The 12,577-nt window shown below is 40.0% G+C and overlaps 1 protein-coding gene across 7 annotated transcripts in view; it reads right to left on the bottom strand.

Annotated features, from left to right (window-relative positions):
- Nucleotides 1-12,577, bottom strand: part of NLRP3 (NLR family pyrin domain containing 3) — a 53,732-nt gene that overhangs the window by 26,692 nt on the left and 14,463 nt on the right. For all 7 annotated transcript variants that reach the window (XM_082621581.1, XM_082621575.1, XM_082621577.1 and 4 more), the window contains 2 exons: nt 11,149-11,319; nt 9,931-10,101 (listed from right to left, as the gene is read on the bottom strand). In XM_082621581.1, coding sequence (XP_082477707.1) covers nt 9,931-10,101; nt 11,149-11,319 — 342 coding nt within the window. The remainder of the gene's footprint in view (nt 1-9,930; nt 10,102-11,148; nt 11,320-12,577) is intronic.

Below are 12,577 nucleotides of genomic sequence, written 5' to 3'. Positions count from 1 at the left end.
CTAGGTTTAAGATCTGTTTGGGGAGCCACCTGTATACAGGTTGTTTTCAAAGCTGAGGGGCATATGAGAGTTCCCAGAGAGTGTAGAAATATTTAGTGAAAAAGAAAACCAATCGTGAAATCCCCAGACCACAGGAAGAGAAGTCAATGCAGAAGCCAGAGAAGCAGAAGCTATAAAATTAGCAGGAAAAACTGAGCAGTGCCCTAAAAACAAGAAAGAAGGGTTTCAAGGAGGAGATGATGAACAGAATTAAAGGCAACAGATTTTAACTAGGATTAGGACTGATGAGAATCTACAAGAGTCAGAAACAGGATCACTGAGGGTCAACTGAGAGTTTATGCTCTGAGCCTCTTCACTTCTTTTTGCTTTGTGTGGAGTGTTTTCCCCTGGCTTCTTCATGGCTCTCACTCTCAGTTTATTTAGTACCCGATCCCATGTCATCTGCATGAGAGGCATTTACTGAACACTTGGGCAAGGAAGTAGTCCTCATTGTCACTCCAGTTTTTATTATACCACTTACATATATTGTACATTGTTTTGCTTGTCTATTGTCTAGAGTTTATCACCCACTATAAGAATGTTTGTGAAACCCGGGTCTTGGTTTGTTTTACTCACTGCTACTATCAACACCCACAGCTGAGCCCCCAGAGTACCTGGAAAATAAAGGGGCTCAATCATATCTTTTGAGCAAACCAAGAGTAGCAGAAGCCAAATTGCTGAGATAGAGTAATGATATAAGGAAAGGAAATGAAGGCATTGAATATAGACTTTTTTTGGTAAAGAGTTTGGCAATACCTGAGGATGGGTCACTGGGACAGGCCCAAGGAAGTAACAGAGCTTTGTGAACATCTATGGGTTTCAATTATGGATTAACAGATTATTCCTCAGTAAAGACCCTTCCTGCTGTATTTGGTGCTGATCTGGTTGGTATTTCTGTCAGTAACATTAATGAAGACATTTACAGTTTGCTTGTTATATGTCTAGGTAATACTGACAGGATCATGATTCAAAAATGCCTAGACAGCTCTCTCACTTGCCCGCTTGCATCTCTTACAAGCATCCTACATTAATAAATCTACTTCTTGCCTATCACTGTGCCTCTCGCTGAAGATCTTCTGCACTGAGACACAAAGAACCTAAGCCTCAATAAGTCCAGACACCAGCACAGAGATTTCTTCAAGATGGCAGAGTAGAAAGACGTGCACTCATTCCCTCTTGTGAGAGCACCGGAATCACAACTAACTGCTGAACAATTACGGACAGGAAGACACTGGAACTCACCAAAAAAGATACCCCACATCCAAAGACAAAGGAGAAGCCGCAATGAGATGGTAGGAGGGGCACAATCACAATAAAATCAAATCCCATAACCACAGGGTGGGTGACTCACAAACTGGAGAACAATTATACCACAGAAGTCCACCCACTGGAGTGAAGGTTCTGAGCCCCACGTAAGGCTTCCCAACCTGGGGGTCCAGAAACGGGAGGAGGAATTCCCAAGGAATCAGATTTTGAAGGCTAGTGGGATTTGATTGCAGGACTTCGATAGGACTGGGGGAAACAGAGACTCCACTCTTGGAGGGCACACACAAAGTAGTGCACATCAGAACACAAGGGGAAGGAGCAGTGATCCCATAGGAGACTGAACCAGACCTACCTGCTAGTGTTGGAAGGCCTCCTGCAGAGGTGGGGTGGGGTGGCTGTGGCTCACCAAGAGGACAAGGACACTGGCAGCATAAGTTCTGGGAAGTACTCCTTGTTGTGAGCCCTCCAAGAGTCCCCCATTAGCCCCACCAAAGAGCCTGTAGCCTCCAGTGCTGAGTTGCCTCAGGCCAAAAAACCAACAGGGAGGGAACACAGTCCCACCCATCACCAGACAAATGGATTAAAGTTTTACTGAGCTCTGTCCACCAGAGCAACACCCAGCTCTACCCATCACCAGTTGCTCCCACCAGAGAGCTTGCACAAGCATCTTAGATAGCCTCATCCACCAGAGGGCAGACAGCAGAAGCAAGAAGAACTACAATCTTGCAGCCTGTGGAATGAAAACCACATTCACATAAAGACAGACAAAATGAAAAGGCAGAGGACTATGTAGCAGATGAAGGAACAAGGTAAAACCCCAGAAAAACAACTAAATGAAGTGGAGATAGGCAACCTTCCAGAAAAAGAATTCAGAATAATGATAGTGAAGATGATCCAGGATGTCGGAAAAAGAACGGAGGCAAAGATCGAGAAGATGCAAGAAATGTTTAACAAAGATCTAGAAGAATTAAAGAACAACGACCTAGAAGGATTAAAGAACAAACAAACAGAGATGAACAATACAATAACTGAAATGAAAAACACACTAGAAGGAATCAATAGCAGAACAACTGAAGCAGAAGGATGGATAAGTGACCTGGAAGACAGAATGGTGGAATTCACTGCCACAGAACAAAATAAAGAAAACAGAATGAAAAAAAATGAAGACAGCCTAAGAGACCTCTGGGACAACATTAAATGCAACAAGATTTACATTATAGGGGTCCCAGAAGGAGAAGAGAGAGAGAGAGGACCTGAGAAAATATTTGAAGAGATTATAGTCAAAAACTTCCATAACATGGGAAAGGAAATAGCCACCCAAGTCCAGGAAGTGTAGAGAGTCCCAGGCAGGATAAACCCAAGGAGAAACATGCTGAGACACATAGTAATCAAATTGACAAAAATTAAAGACAAAGAAGAGTTATTAAAAGTAGTAAGTGAAAAATGACAAATAACATACAAGGGAAATCCCATAAGGTTAAGAGCTGATTTCTTAGCAGAAACTCTACAAGCCAGAAGGGAGTGGTATGATATATTTAAAGTAATGAAAGGGAAGAATCTACAACCAAGATTACTCTACTGGCAAGGAACTCATTCAGATTTGACTGAGAAATCAAAAGCTTTACAAACAAGAAAAAGCTAAGAGGATTCAGCACCACCAAACTAGCTCTACAATAAATGCTAAAGGAACTTCTCCAAGTGGGAAACACAAGAGAAGAAAAGGACCTACAAAAACTAACCCAAAACAATTAGAAAATGGTAATAGGAACATGCATATAGATAATTATGTAAAATGTGAATGGATTAAATGCTCCAACCAAAAAACACAGGCTCGCTGAAATGGATACAAAAATAAGACCCATATATATGCTATCTACAAGAGACTCACCTCAGACCTAGGGACACATACAGACTGAAAGTAAGGGGATGGAAAAAGATATTCCATGTAAATGGAAATCAGAAGAAAGCTGGAGTAGCAATACTCATATCAGATAAAATAGGTTTTAAAATAAAGAAAATTTCAAGAGACAAGGAAGGACACTACATAATTATCAAGGGAGCAATCCAAGAAGAAGATATAACAATTATAAATATATATGCACTCAACATAGGAACACCGCAATACATAAGGCAACTACTAACAGCTATAAAAGGGGAAATCGACAGTAACACAATAATAGTGGGGGACTTTAACAGCTCACTTACACCAATGGAAAGATCATCCAGACAGGAAATTAATAAGGAAACACAAGTATTAATGACACAATAGACCAGGTAGATTTAACTGATATTTATAGGACATTCCATCTGAAAACAGCAGATTACAGATTCTTCTCAAGTGCACATGGGTCACAAATCAAGCCTAAGTAAATTTAAGAAAATTGAAATCATATCAAGCATCTTTTCTGACCACAACGCTATGAGATTAGAAATAAATTACAGGGGAAAAAAATTAAAAACACAAAAACATGGAGGCTAAACAATACACTACTAAATAACCAAGAGATCATTGAAGAAATCAAAGAGGAAATCGAAAAATACCTAGAGAAAAATGACAACAAAAACACGACAATCCAAAACCTATGGGTTGCAGCAAAAGCAGTTCTAAGATGGAAGTTTATAGCAATACAATCCTAACTCAAGAAACAAGAAAAATCTCAAATAAACAATGTAACCTTACACCTAAAGGAACTAGAGAAAAAAACCCAAAACCCAAAGTTAGCAGAAGGAACGAAATCATAAAGATCAGAGCAGAAATAAGTGAAATAGAAACAAAGAAAACAATAGCAATGATCAATAAAACTAAAAGCTGGTTCTTTGGGAGGATAAACAAAATTGATAAATCATTAGCCAGACTCATCAAGAAAAAGAGGGAGAGGACTCAAATCAATAAAATTAGAAATGAAAAAGAAGTTACAACAGACACCACAGAAATACAAAGCATCATAAGAGACTACTACAAGCAACTCTATGTCACTAAAATGGACAACCTGGAAAAAATGAACAAATTCTTAGAAAGGTATAACCTTCCGAGACTGAACCAGGAAGAAATAGAAAATATGAACAGACCAATCACAAGTAATGAAATTGAAACTGTGATTTAAAATCTTCCAACAAAGAAAAGTCCAGGACCAGATGGCTTCATGGGTGAATTCTTTCAAACATTTAGAGAAGAGCTAACACCCATCCTTCTCAAACTCTTCCAAAAAATTGCAGAGGGAGGAACACTGCTGAACTCATTCTATGAGGCCACCATCACCCTGATACCAAAACCAGACAAAGATAATACAAAAAAAAGAAAATTACAGACCAACATCACTGATATATATAGATGCAAAAATCCTCAACAAAATACAAGCAAACAGAATCCAACAACAAATTAAAAGGATCATACACCTTGGTCAAGTGAGATTTATTCCAGGGATGCAAGGATTCTTCAATATATGCAAATCAATCAATGTGCTACACCATATTAACAAATTGAAGAATAAAAACCATATGATCATCTCAATAGATGCAAAAAAAGCTTCTCACAAGATTCAACACTCATTTATGAAAAAAACTCTCCAGAAAGTGGGCATAGAGGGAACCTACCTCAACATAATAGAGGCCCTATATGACAAACCCACAGCAAACATCATTCACAGTGGTGAAAAACTGAAAGCATTTCCTCTAAGATCAGGAACAAGACAAGGATGTCCACTCTTGCCACTATTATTCAACATAGTTTTGGAAGTCCTAGCCACGGCGATCAGAGAAGAAAAAGATATAAAAGGAATACAAATTGGAAAAGAAGAAGTAAAACTGTCACTGTTTGCAGATGATACGATACTGTACATAGATAATCCTAAAGATGCCACCAAAAAACTACTAGAGCTAATCCATGAATTTGGTAAAGTTTCAGGATACAAAATTAATGCACAGAAATCTTTTGCATTCCTATACACTAATGATGAAAGATCAGAAAGAGAAATTAAGGAAACAATCCCATTCACCATTGCAACAAAAAAAATAAAATACCTAGGAATAAACCTACTTAAGGAGGTAAAACACCTGTACTCAGAAAACTGCAAGGCACTGACGAAAGAAATCAAAGATAACACAAACACATCAAGAGATATACCATGTTCTTGGATTGGAAGAATCGATACCGTGAAAATGACTATACTACCCAAAGCAATCTACAGATTCAATTCAATCCCTATCAAATTACCAATGGCATTTTTTACAGAACTAGAACAATAAATCTTAAAATTTGTATGGAGACACAAAAGACCCCGTATAGCCATAGCCATCTTGAGGAGAAAAACTGTAGCTTGAAGAATCAGGCTCCCTGAATTCAGACTATACTACAAAGCTACAGTAATCAAAACAATATGGTACTGGCACAAAAACAGAAATATAGATGAGTGGAACAGGATAGAAAGCCCAGAGATAAACCCATGCACCTATGGTCAACTAATCTACGATAAAGGAGGCAGGGATATACAATGGAGAAAAGATAGTCTCTTCAATAAGTGGTGCTGGGAAAACTGGACAGTACATGTAAAAGAATGAAATTAGAACACTCCCTAACACCATGCACAAAAATAAACTCAATATGGATGAAAGACCTAAATGTAAGACCAGACACTATAAAACTCTTAGAGGAAAACATAGGAAGAACAAACACTCTTTGACATAAATCACAGCAGCACATTTTTTGACCCACCTCCCAGAGTATTGGAAATTAAAACAAAAATAAACAAATGGGACCTAATGAAACTTAAAAGCTTTTGCATAGCAAAGGAAACTATAAAAAAGACAATCCTCAGAATGGGAGAAAATATTTGCAAACGAGTCAATGAACAAAGGATTAATCTCCAAAATATATAAACAGCTCGTGCAACTCAATATTAAAAAAACAAACAACCCAATCAAAAAATGGGCAGAAGACCTAAATAGACATTTCTCCAAAGAAGACATACAGATGGCCAAGAGGCACATGAAAAGTTGCTCAACATCACTAATTATTAGAGAAATGCAAATCAAAACTACAATGAGGTATCAGCTCACACTGGTTAGAATGGGCATCATCAGAAAATCTACAAACAACAAATGCTGGAGAGTGTGTGGAGAAAAGGGAACCCCCTTGCACTGTTGGTGGGAATATAATTGGTACAGCCACTATGGAGAACAGTATGGAGGTTTCTTAAAAAACTGAAAATAGAATTATCTTATGACCCACTACTGGGCATATACCCAGAGAAAACCATAATTCAAAAAGACACATGCACCCTAATGTTCACTGCAGCACTATTTACAATAGCTAGGTCATGGAAGCAACCTAAATGCCCATCGACAGATGTAGGGATAAAGGAGATGTGGTACATATATACAATGGAATATTATTGAGCCATAAAAAAGGGATGAAATTGGGTCATTTGTAAAGACATGGATGGACCTAGAGAATGTCATACAGAGTGAAGTCATTCAGAAAGAGAAAAACAAATATCGTATATTAACGCATATATGTGGAATCTAGAAAAATGATACAGGTGAACCGGTTTGCAAGGCAGAAATAGAGACACAGATGTAGAGAACAAATGTATGGACACCAAGGGGGGAAAGCAGGGGGGTGGAGGAGGTGGTGGGATGAAGTGGGAGATTGGGATTGACATGTATACACTAATATGTATAAAATAGATTACTAATAAGAACCTGCTGTATATTTTTTAATTAAATTTAAAAAATGCCTAGAAAATGAGTCAAAAGAAAGATATGAAGAAATTTAACAGACCTAAATGTGAGGTGCCACACAGGTTGGAGAGGGCAGGATATATTGTAGAAGCCTTCTAGAGAGCCTACTAGCAACTCATCATGAGGCAGTGTTGTGCTGGAGTTAAGGGGTGGGTGGTGGGTTACAGTGGACTACATCTGCATTGGGTTCCACTGCCTTTAAGCTCTTTTAAGCCTCACGTTCTCATCTTTCAATTGGAGACACTGATATCTACTCAGTGTAGTTTTTGTGAGGCCAACTGAGATAACCCATGTAAAGAACATGGAAGAGCAGTGATACACGGTAAAGTGCACGTATCAGTGGTTATTTTTGTGGTAGGCACATATATACAATGGAATATTACTCAGCCATAAAAAGAAACAAAATTGAGTTATTTGTAATGAGGTGGATGGACCTAGAGTCTGTCATGCACAGTGAAGTCAGAAAGAGGAAAACAAATACTGTATGCTAACACATATATATGGAATCTAAAAAAAAAAATGTTCTGAAGAACCTAGGGGCAGGACAGGAATAAAGACGCAGACATAGAGAATGGACTTGAGGACGTGGGGAGGGGGAAGGGTAAGCTGGGATGAAGCGAAAGAGTGGCATGGAAATATATACACTACCAAATATAAAATAGATAGCTAGTGGGAAGCAGCTGCATAGCACAGCGAGATCACCTCGGTGCTTTATGACCACCTAGAGGGGTGGGATAGGGAGGGTGGGACGGAGATGCAAGAGGGAGGAGATATGGGGATATATGTATATGTATAGTTGATTCACTTTGTTATAAAGCAGAAACTAACATGCCATTGTAAAGCAATTATACTCCAATAAAGATGTTTAAAAAATTTAAAACAAGAAATACATTTGGTCTTTGTCCCCCATTCCCAGCTCAGAGGTCCTAAAACCCTGGGGATTTCCTGAGTAATAAGAGTGTCTCTTGTTATTCAAAGGAGCCCCTTTTGATCACACCTGAATTTATGCTAATGAGGTAGCTTAAGTTCGGGCCCCTAGATAGGCTCAGATGGGCTGATCATCAGAAAGCCCAAGCGATTAGAAAGTTGGAACTTTCAGCCGAATCCACCAACTTCCAGGAAGGAGAGGGGAGGAAGGCTGGAGATTAATCTCTATAAAATCTCTTGAACAATGAGATTTGGAGACCTTCTGGGTTGGTTGGTGAATATATCCACATGCCAGGAGGGTAAAGCACCCCAACTCCATGGGGATAGAAGCCCCTGGGCTCCAGACCCTTCTGTACTTCACCCTATGTGTCTCTTCGTCTGATTATTTGTACCCTTTATAAAAAATGTAAATGTAAATAAAGTATTTCCCTGATTTCTGTGAGTCACTCTAGCAAATTTTCCCACCTGAGTAGGGGGTCGTGTGAATCCTCAATTTGTAGCCAAGTCAGAAAGAAGTGTGAGTAATCTGGGGACCCACTACTTGAAATTGATGTCTGACGTTGGCAGGGGTTGGTGGAGGCAGTCTTTTTGGACTGAGACCTTAGCTGAAGGGTCTGTAATAACTCTGGGTAGTTAGCGTGAAAATCAAATTGACTTGTAAGACACCCAGTTGGTGTCTGCAGAGAATTGGTTACTGGTGTTAGAAACGCCCCCAAAATGTGTATTATTATTGACTGCAGACATCCAGTAGAACTCATGATCTAATGTGATTGCCAGAAATATAAGGAAATCCCAGGCTTCACTGGTGACAGTATAGTGCCCTGCCACAGGAGGTGAAAGATCCACCACACATCTTTAGGAGTATCAGGTTCAGGTCTGGGCATTGTACTTCGAATAGAGACATTAACAGACCAACCCTCACCTAGGACAACATAACTAAATAGGTGAAGGTGCTAAGCCAAGTTAAGGGTTAAGGGTTTAGAGACATCCAGGCAAAATATGAGAAGACCTAGAGTGTGACTGTTGTCTCTGAGGAATTGAGATCAGCATCTCTTAGCAGACCCTGGGGAACAGAACAAGGACCAACGCACAAAACACAAAGAAGGGGCTGCATAGAAATAAGAACTGCAGGCAGTGTAGCAATGACTAGCGTGCCTAGAAATTTTTACCCGTAAAACGGGTGACTACCCACGTGAACGTCTTAGAAGCAAATGTTTCGCTGCTTCACTGGGCTGCACAATTCCTAAACTTTCTTTCAACTCTGAGAATCTCCACTTCTATATGTAATAGAGAAGAACAAATCTGACTCCATATTAGATCTGGTTCTTTTACTTTAATCTTTGTGCTCTGTTGCCTGTGCTGAGTCATGCTTTGCCCCTTTGTATAAGAATGTTGCCTGTAGCCAGAATAGGCTATTCTCAAGGCTCTGATTTTTAAGAGTCATCCATTTGGAGATAAAAAGTTGCAGAACAGAGGGTAACATTTGTCTTGCTGGAGGTTTATGGGAACAGTGTGACCTGACCTACGTGGACAGTGCAAGAACAAAGGATTATGACACCAGGAAGTCTGCAAAAACCACCCACGCCCTTCCCTCAACTTGCCTTTAAAAATGTTTGCTGAAACCCCTAAAGGAGTGCAGGGTTTTGGGGTACATGAGCTGCCCATCTCCTTGCATGGCCCTGCAATAAACATTTCTCTACTCCAAACTGCAATGTTTCAGTTTGTTTTCCTCACTGTGTGCTGGGCACACGAACTTGCATTCAGTAGCATAGACATAACTAACTTACTAGCAGTGGGTAGTATCTAGTGCTTCAAACTACTTCAGATATTGTCTCTTCCATTCTTTAACCTCAACTCCATCTGATTAATCTTTTTTAGAGTAACCCCCATTCACATTTTCCAAACAATGTATCCCTAAATATAAGTTGCTTTATTGCTGAGACACTCATGAAGACTTACCCCAGTTTCTGCAGGTTACATTGTGGATTCTTTGCTTTTTCACATAAAATTCCAACTCCTGAGTCTCCCAGAGCATTTTCCCCCAAGTAGAGTCTGGTCAGGGAATGGTTGGTGCTCAGGACAGATGCGAGATCATCACAACACACCGATGTGAGACAGCAACTGACCAACCTTCAGAAATGGCAGAATGTCACAACACCTCTCTCATCCCACTCCCCACTCTGCTGCGACTCAAGAAAGCACTTGTCCTGCCTTTGCCTATAGTCCAGTCCACACATGGAAAGGGTACATCCAAGCTCTTTATTAACTTTTTGCTTCTTTTTCTGGTTGGTATAATAGCATGTAAACACCTTCCAAGCCCATGCAATGTTACAACATCTTACCAGATCTCTACATGTATTTTTATTGTGGTAAAATATGCATAACATAAAATTTACCATTGTAAACATTTATAAGTGTTCATCTATAAGTGCTACAATTCAGTAGCACTTAAGTACATTCACATAATTGTGCAACACTACCGCTGTTTATCTCCAGAACTCTTTTCATCTTCCCAAGCTGAAATTTTGTACCCATTAAACAATAACTCCCAATTCACCTCCCCTGAGCCCCTGGAAACCACCATTCTACATCTTGTCTCTATGAATTTGACAGTTCTAGGTACTTCATATAAGTGAAATCATACAATATTTGCCCTTTTTCTTCTGGCTTATTTTACTGAATATGTAGTCTTGTTTTGCTTTGCTTTTTTATAATAGCCACCCTAATGGGTGTGAATCAGCCCTACCATTTTCAAGTGCTTTTTTGTCTTCTTCAAAATTCAAGTCTCCCAGAAGCATTTAATGAAGAGCTGCATAGAATGTCAAGTGTCTGCATTGCTTTAGTATCGTTTTTCCTATTCTGTGTGGACCAAGGCCCTGTCATCAAGTCCCAAAACTCTTCTATAGCAATGCAGTACATTGGTTTTATTTTCTCAGCTAGGTTGTAAATACCTTAAAGGCAAGCATGACATTTCTGATTTTTTAAGTTCCCCTCCAGGGCTGAGTATATGGCTTTTACTACAACAAACACTAACTGAATTAATTATTGACAAACACCCAGAGATAAACAGAGGGATTCCTCTGAGCAGCAAAGGCCATTCTCACACTAAAATTCTAACCATCGTGACTCACTGAAGCCCCAGATCATACTTCTTGAGGGAAATTAGTTCAGACTCACCAGAGCTTCTTCAGATTGCAAAATAGATGTCTCAGTCCCACACACAAAAGTCTGATTCCAAAGTCTCCCAGGGCATTGTGGCTCAGATCCAGTTCCACCAGCTTCTGATTGTTGCTCAAGACCGAGGAGATGTTGAAGCAGCACTGATGGGAAAGGCAACACTGCCCCAACCTTCACGCCAAGCACAGAAACAGAAAACATCAGAACTTGGGCTGCTTTTCTGTCACTGCTTTCTGGTCTAGGCTGGTTTTTAGTGCCAGGAAGGGGCACTGTGTTCTCACGTTACAAAGAGAAAGTTATAACTAAATTTTTATGAAAGAAAGTAGCATCTTATCAGAACTCCTGACTACAGCTTAAGACATATTGGGAAGTTAGCTGTTGGGCTCACTGGCTCACAGTCTGAGACCACAGCTGCCAGTGAACACCCTCCATAAATAATGGGCATATATATGAGTATGTAAATGGCAAGTTCCTGTTTTGTAAATGAAAACAATGGTGAACCTATGGGTTCCACCTTTTTACCACATGTTCCTAACAGCTGAAACTCCTTTGGATGGATACTGTTCTCTCTAGGGTTGTACCCCTCTACCTTTTCTCTTTGCCAACCTTGTCCCTGCTATACTGTTTGATGATTTAATCCCAGCCCTTCATCTAAACTGAAGGAGCAAGCAGCTCTGATTCTTGATTTGCTTTACACACACACACACACACACACAAACACACTCCGTCACCACCATCACCACCAACAACAACAATTAGTCCCTATCAGAGGAGCAAGAACAATATTCCAGCTCATCTCCAGGCGAATAGTTCAAATGTCCTGGAGCTTGTTGGATCATCTTTTCTGCCTCCAGTTCCACACCAACCAGAAGTGAATGGATGATAGATCTTATCTGCAAAACATCTCATTCTCACCCATGCCTCCCCATTTGTGTCTCACTTTCTGGAATCACACAGGGGCACCCACAGGGGTGATGGGGAGGGTGGCATGGGATGATGGTGGAGAGGAAGGTTAAATGTCAAAACCAGTCAGAGCCTTGAAGGCAAGAAGAACATTTTATAATTTGTCAAAAGAGCAAAGAAAAAGCACTTAAGCATAGAAATGCCATGATCAAAGTATAATTTTCTAAATAACACTCTGTCTTTTGTACAGAGAATGATTGGTGAGTGGCAAAAGTAGATGCAGGGAGACCAAACAGCCAACATTCATTCAATATGTATTTTTGAGCATGAACACATGGTAAGAACAATGTCTCCAGACATTATAGAGACAATTGCAGAACAAACATGAATCCTGTCATGAGAAGTTTATGGTCTTAGAGTCTATTGCACTATCCAGGCAAATCATGGTGGTTGTTGGACCTGGGCTGGTGGAGTTGAGATAGGCTGGGACCTGGGACTCTTTACTGCAGTGCTTGCACCTGGACAA

Source organism: Mesoplodon mirus (assembly GCF_964341445.2).
Source record: "Mesoplodon mirus genome assembly, chromosome: 5".
In the NCBI taxonomy this organism is placed as follows: Eukaryota; Metazoa; Chordata; class Mammalia; order Artiodactyla; family Ziphiidae; genus Mesoplodon; species Mesoplodon mirus.
The sequence above is the reverse complement of the archived record's forward strand: the minus strand, read 5'-3'. Positions and strand labels throughout refer to the sequence as shown.